A 23505-nucleotide genomic window follows, 5' to 3' on the forward strand; every position below is an offset into this window, starting at 1 on the left:
TAGAAACGTCCTAGAATGGCTCACACGATTCCTTTTAGATCAAACTTGGCCGTGTTTTGGGCAAACCCTTCAGAACCCCACAAGGCTCAGTCCCCTCTCTGTATCGTTCAACGTCTGTATAAAAAGCCGTTGGGAGAATGCAGGCTGACGCGCTGGCAGTGCGTATCAAACCTGGGTGCAGCATCCTTGCTAGACAGCCCCGTTTCCCCGCTCCTGGCTGCCTGGCCAGACTGAGCCCTTAGGCCAGTGAGTCTCAACCAGGGTGCTGCGAGGTCCTTCCAGGGGTGCTGTGATGTGTCAGGCCATGTTGGCACTGGTAGGTGTGCAGACATGATTCACAAGGTTAAATCCAAAGACTTCAAATAGGAATCCGTGCTGTTAAAACCATTCTGCCCTGTTGTGATCTCTCTGAGTTTACTGCCACAGAAAAAAAATAAGTCTTTTGTTTTTCCATAGTCAAAAAGCAAGAGAGGGCTTAAAATCTTGGCATTTTGTTGAAGCTGATCTCGGCCAGACAGTCGATGCTGGTAGGGAAAGGGACTCATTTTTAACGGGCTTGATTCATTTGTAACATCCCCCCACTATCAAGGGCGTCTGCCGTTGCAGTCAGTCCTCTTCACATCTTTGGGTCGTTTTGGATTCTTGTGTGTTACTAGATGACTGACTAGTCATTTCACCACAAATTCCTGCTTTCTTTCCTCTCTGGCCAGCAGGTTGCTCTCCACCCAGCCAGACCTAGGTCTGGCTCCCAATGCTCATGTGTTTGTGGTCTCCAGGCTTGATTACCACAGGGAGGAAAAACTCATGCAAGATGCAGCATTGCGCTGTCCTGCTTAGCAGTGTGAGTTGATGGAGGCAGACCTTGTGATCGCCGCCTAGGCTGGTGTCCCACCCATCACAAGTGCATTTTCAGGTCTCTGTCCTGCTGATCGGAGGCAGGTGACTTCTGGAGAAGGAAGTGATGTCCCATTGTGAGAATTAAACTGCCAGGCCATAATAGGAACGCTTGCGAATGCGGGAGACCATTTTTATAGAGGCTGCATCTCTTGCAGGTGGCAAGAGTGATTTAACTGCTCTTGGGAATAAATCAGGCCAGAGGAAAGTAGGGTTGGGAGGGACCTCGCAAGATCAGTTAGTTCAGCCGTCTGCTCAAGGCAGGATCTTCCCTGATTAAATCAAACCAGCAAAGTGTCTGTCCAGCCTGCTCTTGAAAACTTCCAAGGATGGAGATGCCACAGACTTTCTGGGCAGCCCATTCCAATGCTTGACCACACTCATGGCAGGAAGTATCTCTTCCTCTCCAGCCTCGGTTTCCCCTGCTGAAGCTTGAGGCCATTGCTCCTAGTCCTGCCCAGTACGGCCCTAGAGAAAAGCCTGTCCTCATCTTCTCTACTATCACCTTGCAGTATTTGAAGACTGTTATCAAATCCCCCCACTGTTTTTTCTTCTCCAGGGTAATGAACCCTGGCTCTTCTGGCCTTTCTTTATACGTCTCACCTCCCAGGCCCCTGATGTGTTTTGTTGCTCTGCGTTGGATCTTTCCAAACTGCCCACATCCTTCTTGAAGTGAGGGGCCCAACAGTGGACCCAGGACTCCAGGTGAGGCCTCACCAGTGCTGAATAGAGTGGACAAATCCCTTCCCTTGATTTGCAAGTGCTGCTCCCGTTGCTACAACCCAGGATGCTGCGAGCTGCGTCTTTTTTTACAACAAGAGCAAACTGTCGCCTCCTATTCATCTTACGTGGACCACTGTCATCCCCGGGTCCTTCTCTGCACTGCGGTCTGGTCTGCTTGTGCGTGCCTTTATTCCGTCCCACGTGCAGGACTTTGCACTTGTCCGTGTTGAATCTCATCTGGTTCATGCGGACCACTTCTCCAGTCTAGCCGGGTCATTCGGGAGCCGAGCTGCACCTTCCAGGGTGTCTGCAGGTCCACCCAACTTGGCGTCATCCGCCGATCTGCCAATCATGCGGATACAAGGCTCATGTCTTGGATTTAGCTTTCCCTTTGCTTTTTCATAGGAGCGTGCACAAGACCCTCGTATGAGCAGAAGCAGCACATAATCGTATAAATGAATCGAGCTGTTTGTGCTGCCTGCAGTGGAAGAAAGATGACTGTGGTACTGAGCCTGCTTGGAAGGGGCTCTCAGAAGAGTGGTGGCAGCAGTGGCTTTGTGCTCACGGGGCTGTTGTTTGCACAGGAGAAGTGTCTAATCTCTCAGAGTCCAGCCCCAGCTCTTGACCCCTGTTTTATGCTTTGGGATTACAGAGGGTTCTTTAAATCCTACTGTTGGTTTTAAATGTTGCATTCAAACTACCCCCTCGGCCTTGTTTTAGGGTGAGAAATAGGGAGTTGTTTGGTAAAGCTTCCTGCCATTTATGGTTTTTTTTAAATACTTCTGTCATGCTTCCTCTTATTAGCGTCCTAAGCAGTCCCCTGGTGAAGCTTTCAAAAGCATCTTAATTCTTCTTGCAGCCGTGATAAAGGAGCCTAAACTCGGTATCAGCTTTCAGTTGGGCTCAAGCTCCCCAGGGCTGCAGTTGCTTTTGAAAACGAGACCCAGTCGGGTGCGCTGGAAACAGTGACCCACTTTTGGCAGTTCTCTAGGGACATCTGGGCCTGTTCGGTTCCTCCAGGTTTTTGGGAAGAGGCGACCATAAAGGAATGTAAATGTGTGTGGGGGGGATCTGTTGATGTACAGCAGTGGGGGCCAACCTTTTTGGCAGGAGTGTCACAAATTCACCCCGCACTCTGCCCGAGTGCCTGTCTTGATCCCCTCCCCTGCCTGATCTGCTGCTCTGCTCCCTGTCCTAGCCACTGCTCTTCTCCCTGTTCCCTCCCCGATGCTCTGTGTACCACACACAGAGGCTGCCCATGCTACCGGCGGGCAACCTGAGGCATGTGTGCAACCCCTGATTTCTCTCTTATATTTCTTTGTTATTTAGCACAATCTAACCTGCTTGGAGTTTTTTTTGAGCATCTGGTGGCCTGTTCCAGTCCTGCTGCCATTGCAAGGGAGCTGATGCTCCAAGGAGGCCTTGCCCTGATCGCTAAATACAAGCTTGAGGAGTATTGGGGGTTACAAATACCTAGTCACCGTTCAGCAAGACTTGTCCAAAGGTCTTTCATGCTGTGCAGCTCTCAATATGAAAAATAGCAGCGAGCTGCTTGCTGGGGAGGGGATGTGGCCTAAGGGAGTGGGACTAACACATTTGTTCTTGCTTCCTGTCAAGTCTGACTCCTGTTTGCCCTTCTTGTGACACAAGCTGCCGTCGACATGAATCTCGTGGCTGGCAGTCTTGTTAGCTGCATTGGATCCTACCTCCAGTCCGTGGCTGCCTCTCAATCGTTTTCTTTCCGTCCTAGCTATCTGTTGCAAAGGATCCTTCTTGTGGGGTAGGAAACGTGGCGCTCGCTCAGTTGTCACACCTGCTCACCGAACTCTGTAGTTCACCCGTTCGATTTATAGCTGTCCGTTCAGTGGGTAAAACCTGGTCATTATCTGCGTCACTGTAATTGCAGAGGTCTCAAGTAATCATTAGCAGCAGTAGACTTACCTGTCTCCTCGAGGGATATATAGTGCACATGCTGTCAGAGGTGGGGCTGCCAGGCTGTTAACCAGAGCCTGTGCCCACACCCTGCAGAGCAATGTCATGGCCCAGCTGGGGAGAGAGTCCAGGCCACTTGGCTTCTAGCCAAGCCTTCCACCATCTGAGCTGCTGGATTTGCACAGCACAGCGATACGACCCTTCGAAACGCCTGAGATAGCTGGCTGGCAGCAGAAGACCTCCAATTATTAGCTGTCACCGGGACTTCTGAAGCTTTGGGACCCACTTCAGCCTCTCGTGGCGTGTGGCTGCGCGGCATCGGATGAGACTGACTCACTGTTAACGGTACCTGTCGTGGAGAAGGGTGGCCAAATGAAGCCCTTCATTTTGGTTATGCAAATGCTAGCAGGGTCCTTTTGATGCAATCCCACCAGTTTCAAAGGCCTGGCTGACTTTGATTTGGAATCCAAAGGGAAAAAAAAAATACCTTCACCTTGTGCCACCTGACATGCTAATTGGCAGCCAGGTAGATGCAGACCCTTCAGTAACAAGGTCATTTCTGAAGAACGCTCTGTGCTGGCGAATTTGTGATATTCTTGTTTGATGATGCATGTAGGTTTGCAGCAGGCTCGTTAAGGCACTTCAGATGAAATTGTTGGTTTTTAATTGGAAACAAATGTCCGTAACCTATTGTTCCACTGGAGTACTAGACTTGGCGTGATTGGAGGCCGGAGCCCAGTGAAGCACTAGACATTTGTACCTTGTTGGATGATTGTCATCAAAAGGGCTTGGTGTGGTAGAAAGACAAGCATGTCATAGATTTAATTATGGGCAGGAATTACGTATCTGTCTCAAGTTCACATGCACACGTACGCGTGAATTCTCTCTCTCCTCCCCTCCTCGCTTCCCGCAGCTCTGGAATGTGAAGAGACGACTTCCCAACTTCAGGTATTACCTCTTTTATTGGGGCTGCTAGAAGGATGTACGTGGGTTTAACACCCCCCCCCCCCTTTTTTTAAACAAAACATTCCCTGGTATATTAAGAATGAAAATGAGCTGATGTTTCAGTGATCTCAAAGCACTTGATCCAGATGATTTAACTAGCTCATAAGCTGAGACAAGGTGATTTATGCTGTTGTAATTCTCAAAGTCTCCATTGCTGTTGGGTTCACCGCACTGCTCGAAGGAAAGCTCCGACGTTCGGTAGGATGAGGAGTCTGGTCGCGTTGGCTGTCTGGTGCTGGTGGCAGCCTGCTGCTTGGGTCACTTTAAGCTTAAGCCTTAAAAGTGTTGTAGGGAAATTGCTTTGCATGGGGTGGAATAATAGGGTTAACCAAAATAAATCTCCATCTTTAATTTGTATGAGCCCAGTAATTTCCAGAAAAAACGGAGCGCGTATTCCGTAGTTCTGTACCGGTGCTGGGTCCCCCACCTCGCATAGCAAAATCCCTCTGTGGCTCCCCAGAAGTGGAAGGGAATCTTCATAAATATCGGCTACTTGTTATTCCCGGAATATCTGAACAAGGCCTGAAGTAAAAGTGGCTTAAGACTACAGCAGCATATTAAGAAGTCTGGTTTTGTGCGACTAGTTTTGTGTTCTTCACCTTGCACACACGGGCTGAATGGGCAGTGTGGCAGGGTCTTGGCTTTGCACATTTAGATACAACATAAGGGTCTTATGAGAGGAAATGGGGCTTTCGGGAATAAGTCCAAGCCCCTTGTTACTCTTTCAAATGAATGCCATGTAGGTGAGCCTCCCGTTGCCTGGCTCGGTACCTCTGCTCTGTGAAGGCAGTTTGGCCATAGAGGAAGAAACACATAATTAATTTGGCCTGTGGCCAATTGATAAAAGACCGATAGGATCATATCACATAGCATATATCATAATTGCTGCTTAATGTTCTACCTTTAAGGAATGTAGTCTGCCTGGCTCAGACTTCTCAGGGCTCTTGTCATTCTTTGGATATCAAAATGAAATTGCACTTGTCTCTCTTTCTCCCTCCAAGTCCTGTAATAATGTTGGGGAGAGTTGTCTGGTCAGTGGTCCGGTTCGTGTCCAGGTAAGGCCTTGGAGATGCTGCTACATCTGTGAGATGGAAGTACCTTGGTGGGGGATCCGTACAGTCTGGTGCAGGCTCTGTTGGGGTGGTAGGAGTTGTAGTTAGTCCTTAGCTCCAGTTTTACCTGGGGGCAGCTTGCAGAGCACATCATCTCCTGTGACTGCCTAGACCCGTGGTTCTCAACTGGGGTGCTGTGAGATCCTTTTGGGGTGCCGTGGGGTGGCACGCAGTGGGAGTGCACGCGTTATTCGTGATAGCACAGGGATGAATCCAGAGTGGTACAAGCATCTGACCTGGTAGCTGGTCGAAGTGTTTTGCAACAGCAGGATTGCTCTGTTTTCTTTCTGTAGTCAAAAATCAAGTGAAAAATGAGAGCTGACCGTTTCCGAGGGGCGGTTTGGCTCTATCGAGGGGGGGTCTCGAGTTAAGAGGTTGAGACTCACCGGCCCCTTTACTGGTTGGTGTCAGGCAGGGGTAGTGCAGGACTGGGAGGAGGGCAGAGCAGTGGGTTGCCTCTTCCTGGAAGCGAGCGTGTGGGCAAGCCTTGGATCTAATGCTGCACGATCCCAAAAGAGCACCCTGGCTTGGCATGCGTGGAGCAGCACTAATGGCTGCAGTCAGTCCCCTCAGACGCATCCCGCAGCTGCCCCCCTTCTCCAAGGGCTGTTCTGTCTGAACCCCCCGGGATTCCCCGGGCCCATCACCCTGTCGCCACTCTCCCGTTCCCGAAGGCCTCTGGGAGACGGCAAGGGCTCCAGTGTCGTTCCCGCGCTGGCGACACCAGCTGCCCCCGCTTCCCTGACAGCAGCGGCTGCCGGCAGAGGGGCGCTTTATTGATTACGTGAGCAGCGAGGCAGGGTCCCAGCTGCTGGTTGGAGCCGGTGAAAACGCTCCTCTCTTTGTCTTGTGCAGAAATCCCCTGGAGGGAGCGCAGGCCTGTGAGTGCCGGGGGAGATGGGGAGGTGGATTCATGCTTGCAGATGTGGGATATTGGCTAAGAAAAGCCCTGATCCCAGCGAACACGGTGGCAGCTGCAGCCCTGGGAGGGTGGAGAGGCTACTGAGACCCGGGCAGGCTACGTCGGGAAGGAGGACCGAGTGCGGAGGGATGTCAGCCAAAGCACTGAGCACCAGGCGTGAGTGATTGCACCCCCAACTGCCAGGTACGCAGCAGGAAGGGCAGGCACTAGGCAGCAATCCTGGCCTCGCTGCTGCTTCCAGCCGCCGGAAGGAAACCAGCTCTTGCCGGACCATGGCTGAGCCGTTTTCATGCTCACAGCCCATTTGCTTTTGGGACCGTCTCCCTGCTGCTCCCCCAAGGGAGTAGTGGGATACTTAGCTTTTGCTTAGTTTGGCTCTGCCCCTATGCCAACGCCACCAGCCCTCCTGTGCTTTCGATCACGTCAGGGTTTTCTTCCAACAGCAAAAACCCATTTTAATTGTGGCTGCAAGGAAGGCTGCAGACTCGAACGGCCCTGTGGCCAGTTAAGGCTTCTCAGATGCTGCTTTCTCTTTCGATGTATCCCTGCCTCTTCTCTTTCCCCTGCTGGGATGCGTCTAGGTTCTAATTCAGAGTCGTAACTCCGTTTTAACTCGCCGGGCTGTCTCCAGCGGGTGTTTTCCCCTCAAAACGAAAGCTCCTCTGGAATTTTTTGGTGTGGGCGTGTGTGCAAGATGGACCGATGTGTCCCATAAATTCCTGGGGCTGTAACGAACTGTCACGTGCCCTTGAGTTGCTAATCAGCAAGCAAGACGTACCTGCTAGCTGAGAGAAGCAGCGGCTCCTCACACCGGGTCTGCGTCAGACTTTGTATTCCCGTAAGGGGTCGCAGAGAGTAGCTGCGCTGGTTTTAGCGTCAGCGGAGACAGTCTGCTGCTGCTCCTGCCTGTTGTCTACCACTGCGCAGAGCAGGTCTAGGCAGCGCGGTGGCAGGAACCATTGATGCTTTGCTCTGCTTTTCCCACTGCTGTTGTCCTTGGTGGTTATAATGGGGAGACGTTTTTAGAGAGAAGGAGAAATCCTACCTGGATGAGACCTTCCACGATTATCTGGTGCCTCCCAAATCCATGCCTTTAGGAAAGGATCCTTGTGTCAGTTCTGGGATGCGGACTCTTACTTTGCTACCTCTTACAATCATAGGACTTTAGAAAATGAGGGCTGGAAGGGACCTCAGGAGGTCACATCTAATCCGACCCCAACTACATCATCTCAGCCAGGGCTTTGTCTAACCTGGGTCTTAAATACCTCCAAGGCTGGAGACGTGGTGCAGTCTCTGGGGAGCTTGTTCCAGGGCTTTACTACCGTCCTCGTGAGAGAGTTTTTCCTAATATCCAACGTCAACTTCCCTTGCTGCAGCGTGAGCCCATTGCTCCTTGTCCTGTCATCCACCACCGCTGAGACCAGCCCCGCTCCATCCTCTTTGCAGCCCCCCTGCAGGGACCTGAGGGCCGCTATCAGATCCCTCCCCCTGGTCTGCTCTTCTCCAGGCTTGTACGGCACTTCTGACATGACCATGACGGCATCACAGTAGCTGTGAGGCCTCACACTATAGGCTGCTTCCACTGCAGAAGTCCCAGGTTAGGGTTTCCATCTCGAACGGAGGTCCTTTTTGTTCCTAACAGACTCCCTTCAGAACAAACTCCTCCAAAACCCCGGCGCCTAGTAGCAGAACATGCACCCTCGCCCTCAGGCGAGCATCGGGAATGTCACCAGTCTTTAAAACCTTTCCAACACAGTGTACCTGTACATGAAGACTGGGGCTATGCGTTGGTAATGACTGTTGAGGCCTGGGAGAAGGCGTGTTGTTATAACTGTGCAAGGGTTAAAAAGAGACTGACCCGAATGGCCCATGGCCAAGAGCATCGGCGTGGTCTCAGAATTTCCTGCCTTTTGTTGGGTTTGAATCGTGACCTTGAGGTCCTCTTGGGGGGGTTTTTTATATGAGCAAAGTTAGTCAGCGCTCAAGTGTTAGGTGAGTGCCCGGCCTGGGTAGAGCTGGTGGCTGGAAGGGCAGTCGTTGCTTTGTCACCCGGTGACCTTGTAAGCGTAGCCGAACTCCCCGCGGCTTTCGAGCTCCATTTTATAGCCTTTGTGGGGCCGGTTCATTGATAGTGGCTGTTCCAGGAGAAAACTCTCACCAGTGTGGTGTGCGTTTGATCAGGTGGCCGCTGGCTGTGCTGAGAAGCTGAAGGTTGAATGCCATTCAAGCCTTCCTCCTCATCTGCTGGCTGATGGCGTGCGGGTCCTTAACATCATGCTGTACCATTCACTTGAGGCAGCAGGATTAGAAACTTGTCCCTTTCCCACGTCTTTAAGCTCTTTGAGGCCCTTGTTGCTTTTCCTTATTTGCAGCATCTCGTGGCCAAAATGCCACCCAGAGTTGGCTTCCTGTCCTAAACGACCTAACGAGGGAGGAGTGATCATCGCTCCTGCAGTTTGCCTTTTGGCAGAAAATGGAAGTCACCCTCCTGTCACTTTTCTGTCTGCAGGTTAGGTGGAAGCCAGCACTTGCTCTGCCTCTGCTGTGCCGTCTACCCGGCTGCTGTGTAAGCTTGCCTGCGCGTCCTCCCCGGAGCGAGGGGCTGGGGCTGCGCGTACTTTGAAACCCTGCACGGGTCTACAACGCAGATGTCCACGTGCATTTGGAAGGGTTAAAAATAAGGCTGGAAGAGCATTTCCTCCTCTTCCCGGTCTTGGGGCGTCTATATATGCGCTCTGGGAATGGGGTGGGAGAGGGGGGGTGCTCTGAGAACCGCTCTAATTGAAGCGCCCGGAGCATCCCGTGTATGAGTGTCCCCACGCTGAACAATGGTGGTGGGGGCGCTTTATTTAGAGCTTGTCAGACGAGCCTTGCTTAAAGTGCCCCCAGCGCCATTTTTACGCTTGGGGATGCTGATACACGAGACGCGGTAATTGCCATGCTCCAGCAGACTTGATTAATGTGTGTAGGCGCCCTTGGGTCCCAGGTCCTGGCAGCCCCGTAAGCACTGGCCTCGCACAGCTGAGCACGTGCCTCCTGCTCCATCGCAGGCGTTTGTGATGCTCTCGGCTTTCCTCACTGAAGAAACGCGAGCTGCCAGATGCAGGTTTCCTCATCGTTGCGCATTAGGTATTTGTCATTGCGGACATGTATCCTCACGATCTGAGATCTTAATCAGCTTTTGTACCGACTCTCCCTTCCACTTGTGGTGATGCGAGCCGAGAATATAGAAGTTGGCAAAACATATGGTGCATTTGGCTGGAAGGAGTAACGTCACAGCCATTCTGGAGCTTTTAAAAAGCCTATGTGGTTCGACTGCTAAAATCTCTCCTTTTCATCTTCTGTTTCCTGAAATCTACTTTTTCACAGGCTATGACACAGGTTTAGTTTATTTTTTTGCTTTGCGGGGGTAGAAACTCTAGCAAAACTTAGCAATTTGTTTTGTCCTTCATGGTCATCGAGTGCCTGTCGTGACTTCTGGTTTTGTCGGCCTACCGTTTGTCTGGCTTTTGATCCTGAAACCCCGTTTGCAGTCTGTGTACCCGTTGGGCTGCCCTAGAACTGCTGCCAGCACATGAAGCGTTCTCACAAATAAACAGTTGGAGGATAAAAGCCGCAGGACTAAATTTAAGGAAGTACTTAAGGTGCGGCCTCCGCTGGAATTTGCTTTCACTCTCCAAGCTGCTTGCTTTGGGAACAGCTTTTCTGATCCGCATCTGAATACTTAAGAAACAACTTTCCTTTGTGAGCGGTGACGTGGGAGCAGCAAACAGAGGAATCCTCTTCTGTCTCCTGCCTCCAACACGTTTCTAGCAGGGAGCAGTCCAGATGCGCGGAGGAGCTAACGGAGCCGGGTTTGCGATACTAAGAACCGCGTTGGTTTGGGATAAATGCGGAGTTGCCCTTTTGTTTTTGCTGTTGATGAAGACTTAGTACACTCCTCTCTTCACTCGTTTTAGATTGAAAGCATGGGGCTCGGCCAGATCATTTCTGAGCTCGATCCCCAAGTACAGCTCAGACGTGGTTGTACTGCCGGCGTTCTTTATGGGGTGGCTACGAGGGGGGGGTTGTTGGAGGGTACCGCGGGGGGAGCGGGGGCTTTCTGGTGTGTGTGGTTTTGTAGGCCGCCTGTAACACCCTCTGCTAAGAATAGCCCATCTGTTGTATGAGATTAAGCATTTCAAATCCAGATGGTTAAAAGCTTAAATCAATCTTTCCAAAGATACAAATGACCCATTTTGGAGATTTTCTACCCGAGCCACTGTGGTGTAGTGAGAAAATTTATGGCATGGCGAGGAAATCCTTTCACACCAGTGCACGTACAGTAGAGCCGGCAGATGATTGCGACGCCCCTTTGTGCCGTGGCTGCGCTCCTGGGTCGTACGGAGTTTCCTCTGCAAGGAGCGGTGTTCTGCAGTGTATGATTATTTGCATCGTCATGCTGGAAGCTGGCAAGTGCGTTTTCGTGCCTGATCCAACTGTTCCTTGAAGGGTTTTTGTTTCTTTTAATTAAGTTAATTTGCACTGCGTTCTAAAGAGGGGAAACACTTTTTAGTGCCTCTGCCTAAACACTCTGTGCTGTCTAACTTGGTTTAGGGTGCAGGAGTATAGAGCTGTTCACTGCGGTAAACCAGATGGGAACTTTGCGGTAGCACTCGGGTTATGAAGCAATTCCCAGAGTCCTGGGAAGCATTTTGTCTTCTCAGAGAACAGGAAAGGGGCCTCTGATGGTCAAGGAAACTGGAGGAATATCTTTCTGCTGCCGACTTTATAACAACTAAGATGTTGAAAGACTAATTTGAAGGGTTTGGCCTGGTTCAAAAAGGGACTGGGCACGTTCTTGGAGGAAAGTGGCATTGGTAGGTCTTGAGCATGGGAGCGAGGAGCACAGCCTCAGCATCAGGGTTTCCTAGACCTTAAGTGCTACAGGCTGCAAGGGAGAGAGGGACGGTGGAAAAAACCCTGGTCAGACCCAGTCCATGCCGTGAAAATCTCCAAAATGGGTCATTTGTATCTTTGGAAAGATTGATTTCAGGCTCCGCTCTCTGGCACTGTGCGGCACAGGTCTATTTTGTTGCCTTAGAAGAATCGTGGGGCAGTGTCTGGGCAAGACGGGCCCGTGGTCTGACCCGTACATGGCAGCTGTTGTGTTCTTGCAGGTACTGGGTGTTTTCATTGCAATTGTCTCTCAGTCCCAGCAAACATCCGCCCACTCTTGACCGGAGCAGTAGAACGACATGCTGCCGACCTGCGCTGGAAAGCGTCGCTACAGGCCCATCAGACTCGGACCTCTGGTGAGAACAAAGGGCTCCTAATCCCGTCGCGCTTGTTGGTTCTGCTGCTCGGAGGCATTTGCTGCGCCTTTCCGACCCGCCGCCTCGTTCACTTCCTCCTGTAGGACAACCTGCACTTTGGCATATGCACATGCCACGCAGGCCAGGTGCTGGCCTGAGGAGCTACAGGAGATGCTGAGCGTGCGGTAGCTCGTTATGACTGCGCCGTAGCTTGTTACAACTGACTGGAGTGTCGCACAGCACAAAGTGTGATACGACGCTGTGGCACAGTCGGCGTCACCAAAAAGGCGTTTGGTGACAGTGCGCAGTAGCTCCAGTTACCGCACAGTCATTTAGTACTTGTGCGTGCAAGTATTAAATGACTCATCTTGTGTAGACGCGGCCAGGGTAACCGTGCAGTCTGAGATCAGACCAGCCTCTCCCAGGAGAGGAAGGGGAGGGACAGACGGCATCTTTTCATTTGAAAAAGTGACTTTTTTGGTAGCTGAAGGTGAACGCAACTAATCTGAACCAGGAAACTCAGGCAGTTGTTGACACCCCAGATCTGTTCCCGGCAAGCTGCCATGACTCTTTCCCCTGGATCCTTTGATATGTTTGCTTATGAGCAGAGGCAGGCAGAGATCTCACTTTGTCTTGGAGCTCAGGGCAGACGCAGGAATGTCATACGAAGCGCACCAGTTAAAAAAAAAGTCAGGAAATTCCAGAGTTCGGGCTCTCCAGGCAGGCAGAGAGCAGAGTTGCAGCCCGGTCAGTTTGTTAGAAAACATAACAGATGCAAGCCCGAAATATTAATTTAATATAATATTAAATATTTGGCCTAGGTGCTTCATGTTTCTCAGCACCCCCTTTTAATTGACTTGGCTAAATCATGGGCGTGTAACGCTTTACATCCCCTTTTTCCCGTCACGATGAAGCATGAGAAGTGGGCTGACCTCGACAGCTTGCAGCAGTGGTCCCCAGCTGCGGCGCGTAGGCGACGTGCAGCATCTCAGCCAGGGGGGATTTTGCTTGCCTGAAAGAGGCATTTCTTCAGGTAGATGGAGAGCAAGGTCCGCTGATGCTCTGAGCTTGCTGGCGGTGCCCATGGGCTGGCAGAGGCTGAGGACCATGGCTTTCAGGAGCAGATACTCAGCCGAACTGGATCTCGGGCATCCCAGAGCAATGGACGCTCGCAAAACCTTAACGTAAGGCGTCCTTTTTGCTCCAAACAATATTCATACATCGCTTTAACCTTCTGCAAACAGAGGGAAAAGCTGCCTGTGCTCAGTGCCTTTGCTCTCGCATCAGCAGCGTGCCCTTTGCCTGAGCGCAGTGCCAGGGAAAGGTGGAGCCTCTCAGTTTCCTTGGAGAGAGCTCCCCCGAGGGCAGGGCTTGGCCTGGCGAGCAGGACTCTCCCTCTCATCAGCTGCTCTGGCTGCGTTTTGGCAATAAGGAAACACCTGAGCAAGCTTTTTCCAAAAGATGGATGCTTGTAGCACAGGCCAGGGAGGGAGAGCACATCACCTGTGAGCTGTATTTGGCTCTGATTTTTTCCCTGCCCCCCATCTCCCTGATTGTAAGGCATTCTCAGGGTAAGTACTGACCGTTTCCCAGCGGTTTACAAGCTGCCTCTTGCAAGCTGTTCCCAAGGCAGCACCAGGGCTGGTCAGACCAGGTGCGGAGAGCGTGCCCTCTTGTCCCGGGGACGCGAGGCTTCATTAAGATCTTCTGCCTCCTGACCTTGCTCAGCACTGCACTCCTGCAACTTGGACCATTTTAGTCTCAAGCCTCCTTTTTTTTTCCTAGGGTTGAGAGTAGGCCTCGTCTCGGAGGCAGATTTTCAAGTCAGCCCTTTCATCTGCCCCCATGCGAATCGAACTCGGGAGACATTGCAGGCTGGCTGCTGCTGCTCTTCCGAAAACCACTCTCTGAAGGAAAGTGTGTGTGGACCCGGCCTGTCCTTAGTGTCAGCTCCCTTTGGCACCTCGCAGCCCTCCTGCCGGGCCGTCAGCTTCAAATTGTGCCCTACCAGCATGAACTATGCTGCCTTCAGGTGTTGCTATTCTCTTTCCTCCCTTTTGGCCCATTCACAGCAAGCAAATGGGGGCATCATCAAAACTAAGTCCCAGGAAGAGAGCAGAGCTCTCTCTCTACCCACCCCTGCTTTAGCGTGGTTCTCAGAGGCAGCCTGCATAAATCGGATGTCTGTCTTGCCCAGGGCAAATGGGTGAAGTGTATTTGCAAGCTTTCTGTATTAGTCATGGTGGGAGGATTGAAATAAGAAAATGGTCTGTGGTCTGCAACCTCCAGATGTGTCCTGTATTTTGCTGTGTGCTATAACAGCCAGAAAGCAGAGCACGGGCCAGTCCCGGTGTGTACAGTCTTAAATACGACCTGGGTCCGGAAATCCATGGGTGGAGCATAAAAGCAGAGAAGAGCAGTGCAGACGGAGGGGAAAGCATGGTCGTAAAGGTGTTGTGTAGGACGGCAGCTCTGGCATTTGGTGTCGGCTGGGCGGGACCCACAGCTCTGAGCCTCAAACTGCTTGCTGTCTTGGGAGCTGGGTGTTTTGCAGAGGTGTTGGTCTGCAGCTCCGGTGACTTTTAACACCTCATCCCTTTCACACCCCTTCAAAGCTAGAGGGCGAAACCATTTGGCCAGAGATGCCTGCGCTAAAACCTTGGTGAGCCAGATTGGCCTTTCCTTGTGAGCTAGTGGCTCAGATTTAAAACCCCGAGTTGTACCAACTTAACTTGGGGTGTGTTTTGAAACTGGTGCAAAACTCCTGGGTGGCTCTTCTCCGATTCCTGCTAGGTTTATACCCCCAAGCTCTTCAGTGCATGCTTAAGGCAGTTCTAAGCTGGGATGTTCACCCAGGGCTTGTAAAGTAAATCCGAGTAAAATTGTACCTTTGGGCTCCGGTGTGTGGACAGAGCACAGGAACTTTGTGCGTGCCTGGAGCGTAAACCCACCTGTTCCCTGTGTGAGGTTCTCAGATAGATAGTAATTGGGGAAAGGTCAGAAGATCCATGCGGATTGAGACGAGCAGGAGCAGTGGCTGAGCTGGGAGAGATCCTCTTTGCATGCAAATGCTTATTAAGAGATGAAAGGAAGCTTGCTTTCCCTCCAGGAAATAACATGTAAGCAGAATTGTTTCTAAACCAGTGACTTTCTCCCCTGAGCTTCCCAGGAGGTCTCCCAAGTTCTTTCAACATAAGGTTAAGTAGAGCTGCTCAGAGGAATAAACATTTGCAGCAGCGGCAAAAGTTGAAGAGAACAGATCGCATGAAAAGTCAATGTTGCCGTTGCCCTTCCACTTGAGAGGCGATGCATGGTAATAACAAATATCAGCACTTCCATGTCGCAACCGTGTGAATCCTTCCTGTCCTACCGCCCCTCATACGATCGCTGCCTCCTGTGCCTGTTTCGGCTTTCCAGTCGTTTCCTCTGGTGACTCAGCTGATTTTGAAACCTTTCAGAGTAGCTGTTGTAGAATCACAGAAAATTCAGGCTGGAAGGGACCTCGGGAGGTCACATCTAGTCCAACCCCCTGCTCAGAGACTTTGGGAAACTGAAAAGGGCTGCAGTTCCCACCTCAGAGGCTTGCAGCCGCACCCCTCAGGCTTGAACTCACATCCTCGTGGTCCCCAGTGGGTCTCACAAGCGCCTGGGCCACAGAGCCCCGTTGTGGAGGGGGCTGGACACACAATTCCACTTTCAGGTTTACAGCTTTTTGTTTCCTGTGTACTTCGGTCCAGCTGAGGAACATTTAGAAATGCATTATCAGACATTGAAGCAGAGAACATGCTGTACAGTTAAAGTCCAGCTTCACTGGGAACAAACACCAAAGCCCTGCGACAGCAGCAGTGTCGTCCATGCACGAGTGAACTTGGATTTTTCTAAAGTTTTAAAACCTTACCAAATACTATCCCTTTTATATTAAAAAAGCATGTGCGTGCACATGCACATACATACACACCTGCCATTTAAATGGCTGCACATGTGCGTGTGCGCACATACACACCACGTGCACCCCCCTGCTATTTAAATGGCCAATTTGCAGACCAGCATTTGGGATGATTTCATCATCGTTTTCATTCCTTTAACCCATAAATCTCAGCCGTGTGCAGAAATGCTGTTCCTCGTTAGAGGTTTAGCTCTTCTCTCTGACTGCTGTGGTCCTGTTGGAGTGAGTCCCTAAGCAAAAAGCAGAGTAGGTTGTGCAGCTCTGGGAGCTAAGACAGGAGTACACAAAAAGCACATCACTTTTTGGGAGGGGTGGGGGAAGAGGAGGGGAGTTTCCTCCTGTCACCACGGCTGGTCCCCTTGCTTTCCCCCTTTGATGCTTCCTATCAGTCTGACTTGTTTTTCCTGCTCAGCACTTGTTCCCAGCCTGACTCGAGCGCATTGCTTCCTCCCCTGGCCTCCACCCCAGGCAGCGTATGACTCTCTGAGTGTGTAACCAGTTAGTGACATGGTTGAGTTGTGGTTTGTGCCTGCACGTCTGCTATAATAATGGCTGGGTTGTCTCTCGTGGTTAGCACGTGGTTAGTAATGGAGGCAGCTGAGGGTTTCACCTCTGCCAAGTGACTTGGCTAGCGTGTCTTTTGTCATTTGAGATTGAACTGTGGGTGAAATCCCCAGTTGTGCCTCCATAGCCAGCGCAGGGGACCCTCCTTCCAGCGTGGCGCGATAGAATGGGCTGGGCTGGCGGGAAGGCAGCACAAACCAGGCAACAGGTCAGGGACCCTGGTTGCATCAGCAGCTGTGAAGCTGTCAGCTCGGTGTCTGCTGTTTAATATAGTCTTTGAGTAAAAAAGCAGGGGCTGGGCCTCTATGCACAGTAGATCCCATACCCGTTCTTATGCTGCTTTTGGGCTATTTTGGGCTGCCACTGATTCCACAGCACAGTCCTGGGATAACCGTTCATAGAAATCATAGACCCACTCTCAATCTCCATAGGTCACTTAGTCCAACTTCCTCCCTGAGACAGGATCGTCCCTATCCAAACTATCCTATGCAGATCCATAACCTAACCTCTGAATAAAACTACTGTCAGCCCTGACAGCGCAAGACATAACGTCCTGACTTGCCACGCAGGTAAAGCAAGGGCAGCCAGTATCCTGCTTCTGTCAGAGGTCATTAATAATATGCCCAAGACATCCCAGGCCGAGGGCCACATCCCCTGCTACAGAGGAAGGCACAAATCACAGACTTACTTGGGGATGTTTTGGGATGAACTGTTAACACTTTGTATCCTGGGAACTTTGTTAGTATTTATCCCAGGGCAACGGACGTGAGTGCCTGAACGATTGCACTATCCTGGGACAAAATGGCTTATGCCAGGACAAACGCAATGTCTGTTTGTAGCCTTTGTGCCCATCTGATCCGTGCTCTGAAGCAAGGTGAGAACTGCCTGGCCGGTCCCAGAATCTGCGCTACGAACATAGCGGGAGCAGCAGAAAGCTTATGATCTGGGCTCCACCTGGAACGTAACTTGTAATGACTGAAAGGGACCCGCTTCTCACTTGTTACAGATTCACGGCTGGAGCTGCAGTGTGGGCCAGTTGCCTGTCACAGCCTCCTCCTCCAGGCTTAGCACTTCCAATTGTTCGTTGTGAGCAGCAGCGCTCAGTGAGGGGGCTCCTGGGAGACGGTAAATGAGAGTGAAAGTCGGGTTCGTAAAACTGAGATGCCACATTGATAAACCATTTTGAGGAGTAATTTACATCTCGTTAGCGTTTGTGTTCCAGCACAAAGTATTAAATTATATTGACAAGTTCCTTCTTGACCTCAGTTAGACTTGTCCTGTAATGCCAGAGCTGTAATACTGGTTGTTCTTTTTTCTTTTTCCTAGGGGGGAATTCAGCCTGTCCAATTACGAGGATCAGCGCGAGCTGAGCTGCTGCCGGTACATACATTATGGGAACAACAAACTTGATTGCCCTTGCCATCTGCCTGGATTGATAACTGTCACCCCTCTTCCAATAAGCTCTGAAAGTCGCACGGGTTTCTGAAAACACTAACCTCTCGGCAGCAGTTGACTGTGGCAGGATGTGTGGACGATGATGATGGCAAGAAAGCAAGATGTTCGTATTCCCACCTACAACATTAGTGTGGTGGGATTGTCTGGGACGGAGAAGGAGAAGGGGCAGTGTGGCATCGGGAAGTCCTGCCTCTGCAATCGCTTTGTCCGGCCTAGCGCAGATGACTTCCATTTGGACCACACTTCCGTTCTCAGCACCAGTGACTTTGGAGGGAGGGTCGTTAATAATGATCACTTCCTTTACTGGGGTGAAGTGGTTCGTTCCCTGGAGGACTGCGTGGAATGTAAAACGCATATTGTGGAACAGACTGAATTTATCGATGACCAGACTTTTCAGCCGCATCGAAGCACGGCCCTGCAGCCCTATATCAAAAGGGCAGCTGCAACCAAACTTGCGTCAGCTGAAAAGCTCATGTATTTTTGCACTGATCAGCTTGGGCTGGAACAGGACTTTGAACAGAAACAAATGCCGGACGGAAAGCTGCTCGTCGACGGCTTTCTCCTCTGCATTGACGTTAGCAGGGGCATGAACAGGAATTTTGATGATCAGCTGAAGTTTGTTTCCAATCTTTACAATCAACTTGCAAAAACAAAAAAGCCCATTGTGGTGGTCCTGACAAAGTGTGACGAAGGCGTGGAGCGGTACATTCGAGATGCACATACTTTTGCCTTAAGCAAAAAGAACCTCCAGGTTGTGGAGACCTCTGCAAGGTCCAATGTGAACGTTGACTTGGCTTTCAGCACTTTAGTGCAGCTAATTGACAAAAGCCGGGGGAAGACTAAAATTATCCCCTACTTTGAAGCCTTGAAACAACAGAGCCAGCAGATAGCTACTGCAAAAGATAAGTATGAGTGGCTGGTTAGCCGCATTGTCAAAAATCACGGTGAAACATGGTTGAATGTCAGCCGAAAGATGCAGTCCTCTCAAGAATATTTGGACTATGTCTATCTGGAAGGAACCCAGAAAGCCAAGAAGCTGTTTCTCCAACACATTTATCGTCTCAAACATGAGCACATCGAACGCAGACGGAAGAAGTATCTCGCTACTCTTCCTCAGGCGTTCGACGCCCTCATCCCCGACCTGGATGAAATCAATCACCTGAGCTGCATAAAAGTCGAGAAACTACTGGAGACAAAGCCAGACTTCTTGAAGTGGTTCGTTGTCCTGGAAGAGACGCCCTGGGATGCGACCAGCCATATAGACAACATGGAAAACGAGCGCATTCCTTTCGACCTGATGGAGACTCCGCCCGCAGAACAGCTTTATGAAGCCCACTTAGAAAAGCTGAGGAACGAGAGGAAAAAAACCGAAATGAAAAGGCTTTTCAAGGATAACCTGGAGACTTCCCCTTTCATAACACCTGGAAAGCCATGGGAAGAGGCTCGGAGTTTCATCATGAATGAGGATTTTTACATGTGGCTGGAGGAATCTGTCTATATGGACATCTACAGCAAACACCAAAAACAAATCATAGAGAAAGCAAAAGAGGAGTTACAGGAACTACTTCTAGAGTATTCGGAGTTGTTTTATGAGCTAGAGCTCGATGCCAAGCCCAGCAAGGAGAAAATGGGTGTCATTCAAGATGTGTTGTGTGAAGAGCAAAGATTTAAAGCACTACAGAAGCTGCAAGCAGAGAGAGATGCCCTTATTCTGAAGCACATTCATTTTGTATATCACCCAACAAAGGAAACATGTCCTAGCTGCCCTGTGTGTATAGACTCAAAAATTGAACACTTGATTAGTTCCAGGTTTATCAGACCATCCGAGCGCAATCAGAAGAACTTTCTGTCGGACTCCAACATAGATAGGATCAACCTGGTTATACTCGGCAAAGATGGCCTAGCACGCGAGTTGGCAAATGAGATTCGAGCTCTTTGCACGAACGATGACAAGTATGTGATAGATGGTAAAATGTATGAACTTTCCCTGAGGCCAATCGAAGGTAACGTCCGACTGCCCGTTAATTCTTTCCAGACGCCAACGTTTCAGCCTCATGGTTGTCTCTGCCTTTACAATTCAAAGGAATCTCTCTCTTACGTTGTGGAAAGCATTGAAAAAAGCCGAGAGTCGACCCTTGGCCGAAGGGACAACCACTTGGTTCATCTTCCTCTGACACTAATCCTGGTCAACAAGCGTGGAGACACCAGTGGAGAAACACTACATAGCTTAATACAGCAAGGGCAGCAGATCGCTAGCAAGCTACAGTGCGTCTTTCTTGACCCTGCTTCCGCCGGCATTGGGTACGGGCGTAACATTAATGAAAAGCAAATCAGTCAAGTTTTGAAAGGGTTGCTAGACTCGAAGCGGAACTTGAACCTGGTCAGTTCCACATCTAGCATCAAAGATCTGGCAGACGTGGACCTTCGCATCGTTATGTGTCTGATGTGTGGAGATCCTTTTAATGTGGACGACATCCTCCTGCCTGTCCTCCAGTCCCAGACCTGCAGGCCCTCTCAATGCGGAAGCAGCAGCTCCGTTCTTCTCGAGCTCCCAATAGGACCGCACAAAAGGCGCATCGAACTCTCCATCCTTTCGTACCATTCCTCGTTCAGCATTAGGAAAAGCCGTTTAGTCCATGGGTACATTGTATTTTACTCGGCCAGACGTAAGGCGTCCTTGGCTATGTTACGTGCCTTTCTTTGCGAAGTGCAGGATATTATCCCCATCCAGATCGTGGCGCTCACAGATGGCTCGATGGACATCCTTGACAACGATTTGAGTAGAGAGCAGTTTACAGAGGGAGAAGAGATCGCGCAGGAGATAGATGGAAAGTTTACGACGATACCTTGCAGCCAGCCTCAGCACAAGCTTGAGATCTTTCACTCATTTTTTAAAGACGTGGTGGAGAAAAAAAACATAATCGAAGCCACTCACATGTACGACAATGCTGCTGAAGCGTGCAGCACGACAGAAGAAGTGTTCAACTCGCCCCGGGCTGGCTCGCCCCTCTGCAATTCCAATCTCCAGGATTCGGAAGAAGATATCGAGCCTCCATCCTACAGCCCGTTCAGAGAAGACACATCTATGCCCACCTTGTCCAAAGATCATTCTAAACTTTCCATGGAGCTGGAGGGGAACGATGGTCTGTCTTTCATTTCTGTTATGAACACTTTTGACAGCAAGCTGAACAACAAAGTACCTCCTCCGGTGAAACCAAAGCCCCCTGTCCACTTCGACATTACCAAGGGGGATCTGTCGTATTTGGAACAAGGGCATCGAGATGGACAGAGAAAGTCTGTTTCTTCTAGTACCTGGTTGCCCCCGGATGGTTTTGATCCTTCTGATTATGCCGAGCCTATGGATGCTGTGGTCAAGCCAAGGAACGAGGAGGAGAATATATACTCCGTGCCTCACGACAGCACCCAAGGCAAAATCATCACCATTCGTAACATTAACAAAGCCCAGTCCAACGGCAGCGGGAATGGTTCAGACAGTGAAATGGACACGAGCTCTCTGGAACGTGGGCGAAAAGTGTCCATCGTTAGTAAGCCCGTGTTGTATCGGACGAGGTGCACACGGCTTGGGAGGTTTGCCAGCTACAGAACCAGCTTCAGTGTTGGTAGTGATGACGAACTGGGGCCTATTAGGAAGAAAGAGGAAGACCAGACGTCCCAAGGATATAAGGGGGATAATGCTGTTATTCCGTATGAGACTGCTGACGGCGAAGACCCGAGGAGGAGGAACATTCTGCGCAGTTTAAGAAGGCCAGCCAAGGTAAGCCTCATCTGTGGCCTGTGCTTGTAGGACGTGCAGGGCGCGTGTTAAAACCGTTGTCTTTTTTTCTCAGCATAGAAAAGAGCAACACTTTTGAAGCACAAAGCAGGTTGTAAACTTTGTGCCTTGACTTGCATTTCTCTTAGGTTCTGCGGTTTCCAGATAAGAGCAGCGGAGTATGACCTAGAACAAGCTTTCTCCGTCATTTGTATTTCTATGCTTATAAAGTTGCTCTTTCCTACATGCGTTTCTAATTTAGGAATCGTTGACTTGTACTCCAGTCAGGGGGGTAAGAAGGGAAGCAAGAGCAGATAGCTCACTGCTAACAAACATTCATTTCCTAGACATCACAGAGCAGCAGGGCTGGAAGGGCCCTCCGTAGGTCATCTAGGCCAACCCCCCACCCAAGGCAGGATCATCCCTATCCAAACCATCCTGTACAAATCCATTGTCCAGTCTCTTAGTAGAACGGGGTAGAAATACCGTGAATAAGGGAGACTTCTCCCAAGAAGCATTGCTTTTTTTCAGCCTTGATAAACATTTATTTTTCTGAATGTTCTTGTCACTTGCCTTGAGTTGAATAATTTAGCAATTTAATATGGAGGCAAGGGATGGTTCGGTAAAACTGATACTGCTTCAAAGGGAGCCTAAAATGGTTTGTTACCCCAGCAGCGGTGGTTCCCTGAGCTTCCTAACCCCCGAGTCCTGCCCCCTGTGTCCCTTCTTCTCTTTCAGTGCATAGAAGATGGCATGGTCCCTTGTGGTCAAGAGGACATCTTGACCACGGCAGATGAAGCAAGCTCAGGGCACGTCGTGCCCTTCCTTCATCTTGTTTTGCTCTTTGCGATTTGCCTTTTAACATCATTCTCTAGTCTGAAGCTTCCCAGTTTTCCTTCCAGCCATCCCCTCTTTCCCTAGAACGGGGACCGACCGGCGTGCACTCTTCTGTGAGAAGCGCTGCTAACCCTGTTCCAGTCTAGCTACGTGGTGGTCTTATTGCTTGAAATCTCCGTAGGGAAATGCCAGAGAGTGTGGAATCAGCGATGAAAGATGGAGGCTTTGCCTCAAATCCATCATTCAAGAGAGAATAAATGGCTGGCAGAGATGGATTTTATATTGTATTGAAAGGGGATTGGAGGAAGGGGGGGACTATGGTGGCTATAGAAAGAATCCAGAATAAAAACAGAGTTGTGAGAAGCACTGTGGCAATTGTAGCCAAGGAGTTCGACTTACATTTTTATTCTTCTCGGACTAAAATCAGAACCTTGCTTTGTCTTTGTCTCAGTATTGAAGTGTTCCCATTTGTGGGAGTAATGCGATGACTGAGAGTTGGTGCCCACGATATTTCAAGGCTTTTTCACCCAAAGGCAGCATTAAACAGAGTTTTATCGGTATATTTTCTTAAAAAGGTGGAAGCTGATAGTTTCCTGTGGAGCTTAACTCAAAACTCCTGGGTTAGACGTGTGCCCATTTTGCACACAGAGCCTTTAGTCTGAGGACAGGACATCCAGCCTCTCTGGGTGCCCTCTGCCATCGTCTTCATGTGCTGGGCTGTGTCTACATGTTCATTTAAGCATGCCTGAATTCAATGTGCATTAGCTTAACGCACATCAAACGGGCTTAGGCAGGTGTCTACATGTGCAGGTGTTAAAACGCATTGTGTGTGGACTGACTTGGGACTAACACACAGCGTTAATGCACTTCAGTGTATCTGCATGTTCGTTAATACGCTTTAACTATTCACCATTTTAATGCGCATTAAGGGTGTGCATGTGTAGATGCATGCCCTTAAAATGCATTAACACATCATGTGTAGACGTGCCCTGCGTGTTTCCAGGTGGAGTTGTGCTGTTCTCCCACGTCTGGGCACGTCAGCTGTTCTC

The 23505-nt window shown here is 50.2% G+C and overlaps 1 protein-coding gene across 1 annotated transcript in view; it reads left to right on the plus strand.

Annotated features, from left to right (window-relative positions):
- ARHGAP35 (Rho GTPase activating protein 35) overlaps positions 1-23505 on the plus strand; it is a 98235-nt gene that overhangs the window by 16814 nt on the left and 57916 nt on the right. Inside the window, exon 2 of the mRNA XM_059718696.1 lies at positions 17719-21622. Coding sequence (XP_059574679.1) covers positions 17927-21622 — 3696 coding nt within the window. The 5' untranslated portion in view covers positions 17719-17926. The remainder of the gene's footprint in view (positions 1-17718; positions 21623-23505) is intronic.

The sequence above is a fragment of the Alligator mississippiensis genome, chromosome 15 (assembly GCF_030867095.1).
Source record: "Alligator mississippiensis isolate rAllMis1 chromosome 15, rAllMis1, whole genome shotgun sequence".
In the NCBI taxonomy this organism is placed as follows: Eukaryota; Metazoa; Chordata; order Crocodylia; family Alligatoridae; genus Alligator; species Alligator mississippiensis.